Source organism: Mus pahari, chromosome 12 (assembly GCF_900095145.1).
Source record: "Mus pahari chromosome 12, PAHARI_EIJ_v1.1, whole genome shotgun sequence".
NCBI classification, from domain to species: Eukaryota; Metazoa; Chordata; class Mammalia; order Rodentia; family Muridae; genus Mus; species Mus pahari.
The window spans coordinates 53,441,575-53,455,204 of record NC_034601.1 but is presented as its reverse complement, the minus strand read 5'-3'; the positions used below and the strand labels follow the sequence as shown (position 1 = coordinate 53,455,204).

The following is a 13,630-nucleotide window of genomic DNA, read 5'->3' as shown; positions in this document are numbered from 1 at the left end:
AAAAAAAAAAACAAAATGAAATGGATAGTTTTCTTAGTAGACACCATTTAACAAAGTTAAATCAAGATCAGATAAGCAATTTAAATAAATGTATAGGAAAAAGATGCAGTCATTAAAATCTCTCTCTCTCCAAAAAAGATGAAGAGGCCAAAGGCATTTGATTTCAGCACAAACATCTACCGGATGTGTGTGTATATATATATACATATATATATATATATAAAATTGTTCACTGATACACTTGTCAGGTTAGCTAACTGACCCACAGGCACCTGGGCATCTTTTTTTCTCCTCCCCTCATTTTGTCATAGGATGTTAGCATCACAGGTGTGCTATACTGTGTCCAGGTTTATTGGGATCTAGGGGCTCACCTCAGGTTCTCATGATTACATAAAAACATTAACCTCTGAGCCATCTCCATAACACCATAACAGAGTGTTTGTGTATGAGCTTGTGTTTGTGTGAGTGTGTTTGTGGAGTAAAATGGAAACCCAGCACTGTGTAGATAGATGTTCAACAAACTGGAGAATAATATAAACACTAGCCTGGTATTTCAAAGATTTTTGCATTGCTAAACTTTACCCACCATGCACAACATAGTATATACTTCAGACTGTACACAAAGACCCTAAATCAAGTGAATCATACATTTATATAATCATTAAAATGTATAAAATTATTATTCTTCACTTTTATCTGTACCGAATCACACAGAAGGTCAGATACAGGCATACAGTAACCATTTTCCATTTCCTGATGTACAAATCACAGCACTGCAGTCATACCATGTGTTTAGAAATGCAACTGCAGTGACTTTGGGGAAAAATCGAGCTGGCAGAAATCAGAGGCAGGCATCCCTGAGATGAATGCATCAGGTCAAGGCATAGATTTAAAAACCAGATTCATATGATTCTGGATGGAAGGCACAGTGGACACAATAATTGAATGCAATGAGGATTTAAACTGTAGGCCCATATCTAAATAATTTCTTCTCTAAAAGAGAAGTAAAAGAACAGAAACAACCACATCAGAAAACATTAACATTCCAACAATATTTCATACAGGGTTGACATGCTGAAAGATATTCATACCTGTGCTATAGGCAATCGTCAGGCTGTTTTGCTTATTTTGTTCATTGGAGGCAAGAAATGCACATCTTATAAATAGGGAAACAGGATGAGATAGGAAAAGCCAAAAAATATTTATAAGAAAGCAGTTACAGAGTTCTCAAGGTATGGATGCTGCTATTTCATTTCAAGCAAAGCTACAAAGTTTAAACCACTAGCTGGATACAGACCATTCCTCTGTTTCTCTAATTACAGTAATCTTATAGCAAGTAATAAGGAATTTATTATGAGTTATCTCATTCAATTTAAAAAGTATGAAAACTAAAAACAGTAGATATCATCCAAGAGATGTCCATCTCTGTCTTGTCTATGTAAATGAACCTTCAGTTCACAAATGTGATAACTCAACTTTATTCATTTATGACACAATATCAAGTTATGTAGTCTATGTGACACTAATGTATGCTATGCCAGAAAATGTATGTGCTTAGAATAACATGTTTCTGTTATCTTTAATACCAGAATTATTTGTATACACACATACACACACATGTATGTATATGTAAGTAATATAAACTTCAAATGCTAAACAGGAAAATACATTTGTATTGACATAAACCTAATTTCAAATGGAAATTTTTCTTTTATTATCTCATTTTGTTCTATTTAGTATCATTTTGTTTTACTGTATTATCTTATTTTACTTTTTATTTTGAGACAGGGTCTCATTATGCCAGCTTGGCGTTACTATGTCACCAAACATAATTTTGTACTTCTGATCCCCTTATCCACATGTCTCAAGTGCTGAGATTACAGGCATGGGCTGGCATCATGACCAGTTTATATGGTGCCAAGCATGGACGTCAGTGTTTCATGTTTGCTGGTGAAGCACTCTACCAACTGAGATACATCCCTTTCAAACCTTTACATTTTCCCCCTTATGTTACTCAGGGTTCTCTAAAGTCACAGAACTTATGCAGTGTCTCTATATAATAAGGGTACTGTAATGACTTCCAGTCTGTAGTCCAGGGCAGCTGTAGATGGGAAGCCCAGGAATCTAGTAGTTGCTCAGTCCCACGAGGCTACTTGCTTAAGCTGAACTTCAATAGAAGCAGGCTCCAACATATGTACTGGCAAGTACAAGCAGGCAAAGAATGAATCTTCCTTCTTCCATTGTCCTTATGTAGGCATCCAGCAGAAGGTGTAGCCCAGATTCAAGGTGTGTACCAGAACACCTGGATCTAAATCTTGTTTTGGTCACAGGCTGACCTTGAACTCAGAGATCTGCTTGTCTCAGTCTCCTGGAGTTAAAGGCATGTACTACCTTACCTGGGTCTAAGATTTTCATGGCCACTATGCTTCAAGATCTCCATGTCAGGATCCAGGTCAGAAATTTGTCTTCCAGTCTCAGGATCTGGATCACAGGTGTGCCTTCCACTTCTGGATTGTAGGTCATTCCAGATGTCCTTAAGCTGACAACCAGGAATAACCATCACACCCCCTAAATAGTTTATTTTGCTAGGTTAAAGCACTCATATTTTACCTTAGATACATAAATTTTAAGATAGCATATTCATACCATAATTATTAGGTAGTACTTCAAAACGGAAAAGAAAACCACTTTAAATATATTATAAGATAATTAATGCCATGACCACAGCATGTACCAAGTAGACATGCATGGTTCTTTGCAGAAAATTAATTAGGACAGCAATCTCAATATATAGCGTTATTGATGGATGTAAGCACCTATTACTGACAGGGATTGTGCCAACTTGTTCTTGTGAAACCTACAGGGACCAAATAAATATTTAACATAGGAAATACATTGAAATGGTGGTAGATGTGTTTGTGAACTGGATCCATGGGACCAGGAACACAAGTAGCGGTTAATACAATGCGTAGGTCATAGTTTTAGCCTAAAGAAAGGAGCATTGCCAACCCAGAGAAAGGTTAACAGCAGATAATTTGTTAAATAGAACCTGGGGATTTCATAGAAATTAAAGAAATCCCTCATTAGTCTCCCATCTATGTACCAAAAATTCTTCGATGGCCTAATAATGCCTCGCAGTCTTTTAGGCCCAGGAGATGAACTTTAGCAGATGAAACAGACAGAAATCTCTGCTTGATAAAGCACACAATCTAGTGGGAGATGGTTTTTAGAACTAAATATGTCAAATGTCAGATGTTGTTAAATCATTTAGAGTTAAAGGAAAGCAGTGTGGATTTCTGTGAGCTAGTAAATCAGGATTCCAGTTTCGAAGAAGAATTCAGGTGTCCCTCAATTAGATGGTGAAGTATAAAGAAGCCAGATTACAAAGGTATCAGGCTGCGTGATATCAGGTGGAAAAAACACTCACGTAGGAACAACTTCATGTAAAGATTTTAGAAGGAGACTGGTATATTAGCCATACACCTAGAAGAGGCTTGTTATGTTAATTTAAGACAATATTTAAGACAATAAATAAAAGATAATCATGCCTTACCAGACATACATTAAGTTAAAACTGGGCTACTTTTATCTAGTAAACAATATTTGTAAAATTTGAATGGGTGACAAATATTGTAAAAACAAATAGCTCCCTGTGCCTTTAAAATAATATTTAAATGTTTAAAATAATGTTTTCAAATGCAAGCACCTGAATTACATGTGCATTTGTATATAAAATTGACTTTTTTATTAGATTTTAAGTTTTTAATAGATCAATAAATTACTTAACTTCTGAATAAGGTCAACTTTAAAGATCATTTTTGAAGTTGTTAAACATTTATTTTATACTTTTAAACTTTATAATTAAGCAAATATTTGAGTTAATGAGCACCATCTGAGTTTTTAAGATAATGCAAAAATCAAGTGTAGAAATCATGTACTTTTTAACAAATATTTTAATCATGAAAATGTCAGCAAATTAATTATATATTATTTGCACACTGCCAGGTTCTCTTAAATTGGTTACCTTTGTAGCTAATGTTAGCATGTCAAAGAAGAGACAGTTGTTGGCATGTTCTTCCTGTTGAAAGTGATACTGATATATGGGATGAGTTTTGAGTATGTGCGTGTGTGTGTGTGTGTGTGTGTGTGTGTGTGTGTGTGTGTGTGTGCACGCGCGCGTGCGCATGCATGCGTGTGCACACACGTGATCCTAAGGACTGAATATAAGTCCTCATTCATGTCAGCCAGGCAAGCATGAACACTGTTGACACTACCATTTGTTTCTTCACGTTTAACCTCAAGACAAGGTTTTTCTAAGCTGCCCAGCTTGGCCTTGAACTACTTCTGTAGTCTCGGTAGGCCTTGAATTTTCAGTTCGCTTGCTTTAACCTCTTAAGTATCTGTGATTAGAGACCTGCGCTAACAGGCCTACCTGAACGCTGATTCCTTAATGGTAAGTTTTCTGTGTGGAATTAGTAACTCTCTTACTGTGAATAACTCACTCTTGTACCAAAAAATATTATGAAGCTAAAACCTCAAAAACAATACAGTTCTATTCTAGACAATAGGATATTTAAGCACTACCATAATTGTTAAGGATGTACCTTAGGCAAAATATAAGTCCTAAATTACTTGAAGTCAGAAGTAAAAATGAATTGAGATGTATTTTGAATAGTGTGACTTAATGTTATTTAACATTATCACCTAAAAATGCACCAGCTCATCTCTTTTTTTTTGTCGAGTATGGGGATCCTCACATATATAATGCAGTGTTGTGTGTAAATGTGTAAAGGATTGTGTATACATATCCATGAGTATGTATACCTTCCAAGTTAACTTAGCTAAATTTCTAAAATTATAAATGTTCTAATAATTGAATGATTAAATAGCTAATATTATTTATCAATATTAGCATGTATATTGACCTTGCTGTGCATGCGTAAAATTGAATTCTGCGATGCAAAGTATGTTTGACTTAAAACATGTACAAAACAGAAAAACTCTAGTGATAATAGCTAAAAAGAAATTATTCTTCCTGTTTACACAGCTTGCAGACCAGGATTCTACAAAGCATTTGCTGGGAACACAAAATGTTCCAAATGCCCTCCACATAGCTCAACCTACATGGAAGCAACGTCAGTCTGTCATTGTGAAAAGGGTTATTTCCGGGCAGAAAAAGACCCACCTTCTATGGCGTGTACTAGTAAGTCTACACAATTTGTTTTTGAAAATTCTGGTTCGAATCACCTTGTTCTCTGTGTTTTAAATTCTAAAAATGTAAAAGTAAATGTGCAAAATTCTGTACTGATAAAGGTGTCTTGGATAATATGGAACAGTCCGTTTTGTCGGGGTTCCTGTTCGAATAATTGCTAAACATGTGAAATCTTTCCTTTTTGAAATATATATATATAGATCTTGCCTATGCAAATACCATCCATATTGTGAGGCACTGAAAATCTTCCCTAACTAAAATTTGTCTTGAAGAAATTAAAAGCTTGTATATAAAAGCCCTATTCTTTCCTTTTAACCAGTTTTAGGCATATTGTTGGAGAAATATTGAATTCATCACGTGAGGGAGAATCCAAAGGATCTTGTAATCGAGGTTTTGTAAATGACTTGCAGACAAGCTTGGTTTTCCTTGACACCTTTGAATTTGTACACAGTTCTCTCTCTCTCTCTTTTATACACACACACACACACACACACACACACACACACAGAGTACAATATTCAAATTAAAATAAATATTAAGGTAATTTGAATGAATGTACACAGAATTTTAATGATTTGTTGCTTTCTATTCCTTAAGAATATTGTCTTATATATTTTAACAGTAAAAGTATTGCTATCTCACTAAGATAGGCAGATATACAATATTAACTTTTAGGTTTAAAGTCTTTAGATTCACAAACAAGCTATAATAGGCAAAAATGAACCCATTTGGGGGATTAATAGGTGCTGAAATGTTAAATTGAAAATTATATAACTCATTGAAACAATGATTAAATGTTTCAATTTATTTTTCCCTGAGTTTAAAATGTTCCCTTTTTGAAACTTCACTATATTTCATTCTTTGGGAATTTCACACATAAATTTAATAAATCATGATCGTGCTCCCCAATGGGACCACATTCCCCTCCCAACTTTCCCTATTTGCCCCAACATAACACCCTCTTATCTTAGGTATTTTCTTCCCTCTTTCTTCCTTTTTTCCTTTCTTCCTTTCTTCCTTTCTACCTTCCTTCCTTCCTTCCTTCCTCCTTCCTTCCTTCCTTCCTTCTTTTTTTAAATAACCTACAATGTTCACTCAGTGCTGCCAACATGTATTTGGGTTAGGACCCATCCCTAGCACACCGGCCACAAGCTGAGAGGGAACCAGTCTTATTTGGTGCCATGGGGCTTATGATTTCGCCAGTTTTATAAGTACCTTGGGTCAACTCTTGTGTATTTTCTCTTCAGAATTTTCTGATATATTATATTGAAATTTTGTCATTAAAATGCCTCTGTTCAGTTTTTCTCTCCAGTCATGTAAATACATTTAAAAGCATCCTTATTTGGTTGCAGCTATGATTCACTTTGCATCCATTCTTTATTTCATTTAGATTTATGATACCTACCATACTGCTGTTTAATTAGCCTTCTCCTACTTTATGTACCTATATCAAAAAAAAAAGAAAAGAAAAGAAAAGAAAGAAAGAGAAGAGGGGGGAGGGAGGGAGGGAGAGAGGGAGGGAGGGAGGGAGGGAAGGAAGGAAGGAGAGAGAAAAGAAAAAAATCACCAAAGATCCTCGTTTTCATTTGCGTTAGAAACATCTTTGTCCTGTCATTCACTCCATTTCATGCTGTTGCACACACATCCGTGAAACTATATGTGACATATCCTACTTCTCACACTTGTGTCTGGCAGACACCATGACCAAAAGATTCTCAAGAAAGGAAAAGATTTATTTCAACTTATTAGGTGCAGTCAATCATTAAGGGAATTCAGGGCAGAAACCCAAACAGTAGTTTGAAGCAGACACCGTGGAGTAATGCTGTTTGCTGGCTCTCTCCCTGTCCATACAGAGCTGTCTTTCTTATATAGCCCAGGACCACCTACACAAGGAATGGTGTCACCCACAGTAGACTGTACCATCCTTTCTTCCTTAATTAACCATCAAAATAATCCCCCATAGACATGCTCAAAGAACAAGGTGATCGAGACAGTTCTTTAAACTAGGTGTTCCTCTAGGATGGCTCTAGGCTACATCAAGTTGAGAAAGTGAACTAGGGCGTGACTTTCAGTCTGAAGGAGTGCAATCTCTTTTTCACCCTCTTCCTAATCTATCTTATGTTATAACACTGATGGTTTCCCTTCTTCCTCTGTTAGATGTTGGCTTTCTTCACAGTGCTTATCTGCCTTTTCAGTATATTCTTATTCTCTCCCATAGTTCCAGCTGTCATCTGTAGGTAGATGTGTTGATAATTTTGTATATTCCCGCTCTTGTGTTCTGAGGGCCAAAGTCTTTTAGCCTTGGATTAAGAAATCTGATCACATGTTCCCCTCCTGCCCGCTCCTCTCAATGTATACAGTTCTATGCCTTTGCAAACTTGTGGAGCTTCAAAGATGCTGAGTTTATTCCCATCGGAAGAGGATTCGCACCATTTGAAGCATTCTCTCTGGTAGGCTTCTCATGGCTGTTTGCATTCCACTTGGCAGGATCAAATGGCAGTGCTTCAGATGGCTATATTCTGACCAGTCTTTCAAAATGACACCTGCCCCCCTTGATCTTTTTGTTAACAAATTGTATGTTTTATGCTCTGTATCATTGAAAAATCTTTACTTATTTCTGTTCCTACTTCATTATTGAATGTCATTTTATCGCACCAGAGGGGACATGGGACCTTTAATGCTTTGGCACACTGCAACCTCACTTCTCAGAATAGTACCTGGCATACAGAAGTACCTTAATATTTGATGAACAGAGAAACTAATCAGTTCAAGCTTAACCTGCCAGATCCAGTTTTATTACTCTCAACCTTGACTTGCTCATCTATCCTTGTTCTATTTTCTTTAGCTTGATGAATCTTCATTTATCCATGCTTTCAAGACAAGCATACTAATTGTACTTCAAGCCAAGAACATCTAAGGTCAACTCCCATCTTGTCTCTCTGCCTCCAACTTTACCTCTATCAAGGTCTTTGAAGCCGTCCTAATGTCCACTAGTCCCAAAAACATACTCGCTGATTGAGACATACATTATTAAAGTAATTTATTTCAATTCTTTTTAATCAACTGTAAGTCAAAAGATAGTAAGAGTAATTCAGTGAAATATGCTATGCTTTGCCTAGTAGCTTAATATAGTTCATACTTTCTAAACTTTATTTCTCAGGTGACTCATTAATATAAGATTTCTACTTCCCTAAGGACTCTGTAGAGGATACTCCACATTGTCAGATCTTGATGATTAGGGCCATTTCTGACAGAGTTCAGAGTACAGAAGAATAACTGGGACTTTACCAGGTTAACACACTGAATTTTGTAAAACTACACAACAAAATAAGTGTTGCTTTTAAAAGTACCCCCTACACATTTGTGGCAAATGTACAACTTAATCTTCATATGGATTCCCTAGCAATCTGACCAGGAGCTGTCTTGTACTCTCTACGCTGCTATTGGATCCCCTTCCCCCTACTTAGATTCTCTGGATGGGCATCAGGGAGATGATAGTCCTCATCCTGCTGGGACCAGATGTCCCAGGGTGGGGTAGTACCCAGGAGGAGAGGGCAATAGGAGGAGGGATTTGTGAGGGTGGGACTGGGCAGGGAGGGCTGTGACGGGGATGTAAATTGAATACAAAATAAATAAAAATAAGAATAAAGTATTTATCCAATAGCTGACTGTGAGCATCCACTTCTGTGTTTGCCAGGCACTGGCATAGCCTCACAAGAGACAGCTATGCCAGGGTCCCTTCAGCAGAATCTTGATGGCGTATGCAATAGTGCCTGCATTTGGTGGAGTGGATGCTCACAGTCAGCTATTGTATGGAACAGAAGGTCCCCAATGGAGGAGCTAAAGAAAGTACCCAAGGAGCTGAAGGGGTCTGCAACCCTATAGGTGGAACAACAATATGAACTAACCAGTACCCCCAGAGCTCGTGTCTCTAGCTGCATATGTAGCAGAAGATGGCCTAGTTGGCCATCATTGGGAAGAGAGGCCCCTTGGTCTTGCAAACTTTATATGCCCCAGTACAGGGCAACACCAGAGCCAAGAAGTGGGAGTGAATGGGTAGGGGAGNGGGGGGGGGGGTATAGGGGACTTTTGGTATAGCATTTGAAATGTAAGTGAAGTAAATACCTAATAAAAAATTGGAAAAAAATTAAAGTATTTATCGAACAGGATTAAATAGATACATATGAAATATTTAATGCACAGAGGAGTGTAAAATCAGAACAATATAAATGTATGATCCCAGCACTTTTTACTTTGCTTTTTCTCATGATTTTACATCATCAGGAATTTGCTTTCTTTGAGAGACTGAACAGGTGCTGCAGTATTTGTGCATTTCGAGATCATTTACATTGCCTCCTTAGAAAGGTTCCTATCAAATGCAAATCACATGTGTGCCTACCTCAACCACACACCAGGAAAGACACTGTGTTGTGATTGTCTGAACTTATAATCAAATACCCTTCTAGTAAAACAGTTCCTGGGAACTTCATTCTTAATACACAGGAAAATACCATGCCTTTGTATTTGATACACAAAAACAGTGATTGGGAAGGAAGCGTAAAACTTCAGTTTACATTTGCTCTAAAACTAACACTGTGAAGCATGGCTTCATTATTTCTGGAATAATTGGCCACTTCAGAGTCATTATTCTCTCATTCTTATTTTGAGCAGAATAAATGCTGCTCCGCACTACAGCAGGTGGGTTCTTCTCTTTCTGTTCCTCTAATCAGGACCTACACTTCCTGGATGAGCCCAGGAGGCCCATCAATCATGTCCCCCCTGCTCTGCTTGCTTCCCCCTCCTTTCTACAGCTCCTTTTTCATTTTCTTCATAGCCATTTTCCAAAACTCAAGGTCTGTGTGAAAGATATCATTCTCATGTCTTGATTGTTCACATCCTAAACTGAAGCACAAAAGCCAAGCCGATGGTTTAGGTGACTCCCTGTAAACACAATATAGCAGAAGTCTGAAAGGAAGACGGCACAAAATGAGTTTTTATTACCTCTAACAGGCTGGATTGTGTTCTGTATTTGCTTCATTATAGAAAGCATCTCTAAATATTTGCTGCATGTTGAAATATTGTAATTTTAAAAAGTAACGTGACACTATGTTAAAGAAGAGGCACCTGGAAGTAATGAATCCCAGCTTCGCCATTTTATACCACAAGTACAAGATGTCATTTGAGATTCATGGATTACTCTAACCACAGTCGCTTTAATAGATAACTCAGGAGAGTTTCTTTCATTAATTTTTTTGGGGGGGAAGCTATTTTTATTGGAAGAGTTATTAGGAGAATCTTCTGGTGTTGAAGAATCAGTAAAATCTTGTTACTAGTGCATCTTTCCCTGGCCTCTACGATGGGATTCGGAGGGGAAAAAAAAAAAAAAAGAGTCCCACTAAATATTATCAATTTTTACATAGGAAACTAATCCAAAAGCATCTATAGTTTCAAAGAAATCATTCAAATTATATTGCAATGTTATGTGTTTCCAGGAAACCTGACTAGTATGTTTGAATCTCCTCTCTCATTGTTTTGCTTTGTTCTGACAAATTATGACAGCTTAATCCATCTGTATTTTTCTTTTCCCTTTCTAATGGATGCTATTTTGAAGTATTTGAGTCAAGTAAAGAAAGGACTTCCTGTATGTGTACATTGTTTTTTCTTTCACAGTAGTAGGTAAAATGTTTAACACCAAAGCCATAACAAAAATAGCTCATTTTCTAGGTTATGTTTTTCCATTTATTCTTTATGTGAGAAGCTATAATACATTTCTGTAGTTCATTTTGGTAGCATTATCGTTAATTCCATGAAATAAATCATGTGAAGAACTAAGGACACTCTTTAGATTTAGGTGCGTTTTTAATGCATATGCAAGAGGTACAGAAGTGGCCAGTTCAGTGTCTTGGAGAGTAGAGAAGTCACAAAGGAGGTGATATTTAAATCTGAGTAGATACTTTCTGTAATGCAGAAAGTAAAAGCAATTTATAAACTGAATACACAAAGACTTTGTTGTGCAACACTATGCCTGGGGAGACATCAGTAAACATCTCTTCACCCTAAATAGGGTAATGGTAACACACCAAAGTAAGGATACTACCCCGCACTGCACTCCAATTTGGTGAACCAGTGCATATTATTGAGGTTACTTCAAGAAGTTTGTGAGGCAGATAGTAAAAAGAGCAATGATTGATCAAAACCCAAGAAGTTGAAGGGGTTTGCAGCTCCATAGGAAGAACAACAATACGAACTAACCAGTACCCCAAGATCTCTCAGGGACTAAACCACCAACCAAAGAGTACACATGGTAGAACTCATGGCTCCAGCTGCATATGCAGCAGAGGATGGCCTAGTCGGTTATCAGTGGGAGGAGAGGCCCTTGGTCCTGTGAAGGCTCTATGCCCCAGTATATGCGAATGGCAGGGCCAGGAAGTGGGAGTGGGTGGGTTGGTGAGCAGGGGAAGTGTGGGGGGAGGAAAACGGGGAGGGGGTTTTCAGAGGGGAACCAGGCAAGGGGATAACATTTGAAATGTAAACAGAGGAAATATCTAATTTTAAAAAATGAAACAGTGAAGAAAAAAAGAAAAAAAAAAAAACAAAAAAAACAAAAAAACAAAACAGATGTTACACATAAAGCCCACACTAGCACAGGTAACAACTCATGAACACTGGAAAGCCAGAGCTAACTAAACTACCTAACACACAGGTAGCTCGACGGGTCAGAGTTTCTCTTCTAGGCAGCTCATGTTGTCAGAGCCTTTTCCAGCCTGCTCACCGGTGTATGCCTCTCTAGAAGTCCTTACTCTTTATTTGGAAGAGAGAAGTCTAGTACATCTTGTCATTTTAGAGACTTACTAAACCTCCTTGGTTGTTTACTTTCTGAGTTAGTTGGGAACCCTCCTGAGACTATATTGAGTCTTAAAAGTTGCTGAATGAAAAAAAATCCTAGACTAATAAGGTACAAAAAGAAGGAATGGAAGATTAAAAATGGACTATTGCCAGGTGAAAAAAAACATACTTGTAGAAAAAGATGAGAACCTTGGAGTATATTCTACAAATGTATAGTACTTGGCCTGTTATTATTTGTTTTACTTTTAAAAGTTTAAAAATAATATAATACTAATACAATGGAATTCAAAATTAGTGCTTCATTCTTCAAACATAGTGCCATAAAAATATTGATTGATACCCATTCTTTATTCTAGAATATTAAAGATGAAGGAGAAGTTTTGCGTATGTGAATAATTTTTAAAAAAAAATGAACAATTCTGAATTCCAAGAATTATTTGCTTTAATAGTTCACATTTTAATTGTTTTCCTTTAGAATATGAATTAATCACCTTTTTTAAGAGAATCATTTGTAGAGAAATTAATATTGGTTGCTGATTTGTGTGTTTGATATTTTTCTAAGTTAACAGTAATTTGAAAAAACATAACTGCTAAAAATACTTTCTAATACTTCTTTGCCAAACACTTTAAAGTATCCTATGTAGATATTTAAGAATATAATTTAGAGCACTATTAAGTCTAAAGTTGCACTTCTTGGCTAACCAGATGAATTTATCTTTTACAAATTGAAATCAGAGCCAATGCTCATTTGCCAAAATATACCTAATCATTTCTAGAGGATTAAATGGAACCTTTTAATGTGAATTCCATGTAGATTAACATTGAACTATTAATCAATTAATCTATTTTTAGTAACATTTACATGAATTTTTTTCTTTATGTTAGGAATTAGTATTATTGCATACCTTGGAGTTAAAGTAGGGCAGCAACTTAAATCTAACAAGTGGATGAAAAAATTATGATGACTTTGTTTTCATAAGTTGCAGTCTCAATTCCTGAGTATCGTAGTAGATCTGTCACAAGGCAGATCTTGAAGGTGAGGAGGAAGCGTTGGAATAAACTGTTCAGCATATTGCAGCACAACAAAGGGGCCAACTGTTCAATATTCCTGTCAGGGACTTAAGTCTTCCATCTAAGGTTTTTTGGTTTTTGGTTTTTTTTTTTATTTTTTATATATTTGTTTATTTATTTTATTTATGTGAATACACTGTTGCTATCTTCAAATACACCAGAAGAGGGAAATGGATCCTATTAGAGATGTTTGTGAGCCACCAAGATGTTGCTGGGAACTCAGGACCCCTAGAAGAGCAGTCAGAGCTCTTAAACACTGAGCCATCTCTCCAGCTCAATTTAAGTTCTTTTAATGAAGTTCTTATATCCTTCAACAGCACTGGAGGTTGGCACCAAAGTCTTCAGGACTTGACTTTCTTTATATTTCAGACCATAACATTTTGGTCTAATTCACTTTATTGTTAATAATGAAAGAAAGAAAGAAAGAAAGAAAGAAAGAAAGAAAGAAAGAAAGAAAGAAAGAAAGAAAGAAAGGAAGGAAGGAAGGAAGGAAGGAAGGAA

The 13,630-nt window shown here is 36.5% G+C and overlaps 1 protein-coding gene across 3 annotated transcripts in view; it reads left to right on the top strand.

Moving 5' to 3' along the window:
• Positions 1–13,630, top strand: part of Epha6 (EPH receptor A6) — an 858,253-nt gene that overhangs the window by 340,414 nt on the left and 504,209 nt on the right. For all 3 annotated transcript variants that reach the window (XM_021209922.2, XM_029544433.1, XM_021209921.2), the window contains one exon: positions 5,048–5,203. In XM_021209922.2, coding sequence (XP_021065581.1) covers positions 5,048–5,203 — 156 coding nt within the window. The remainder of the gene's footprint in view (positions 1–5,047; positions 5,204–13,630) is intronic.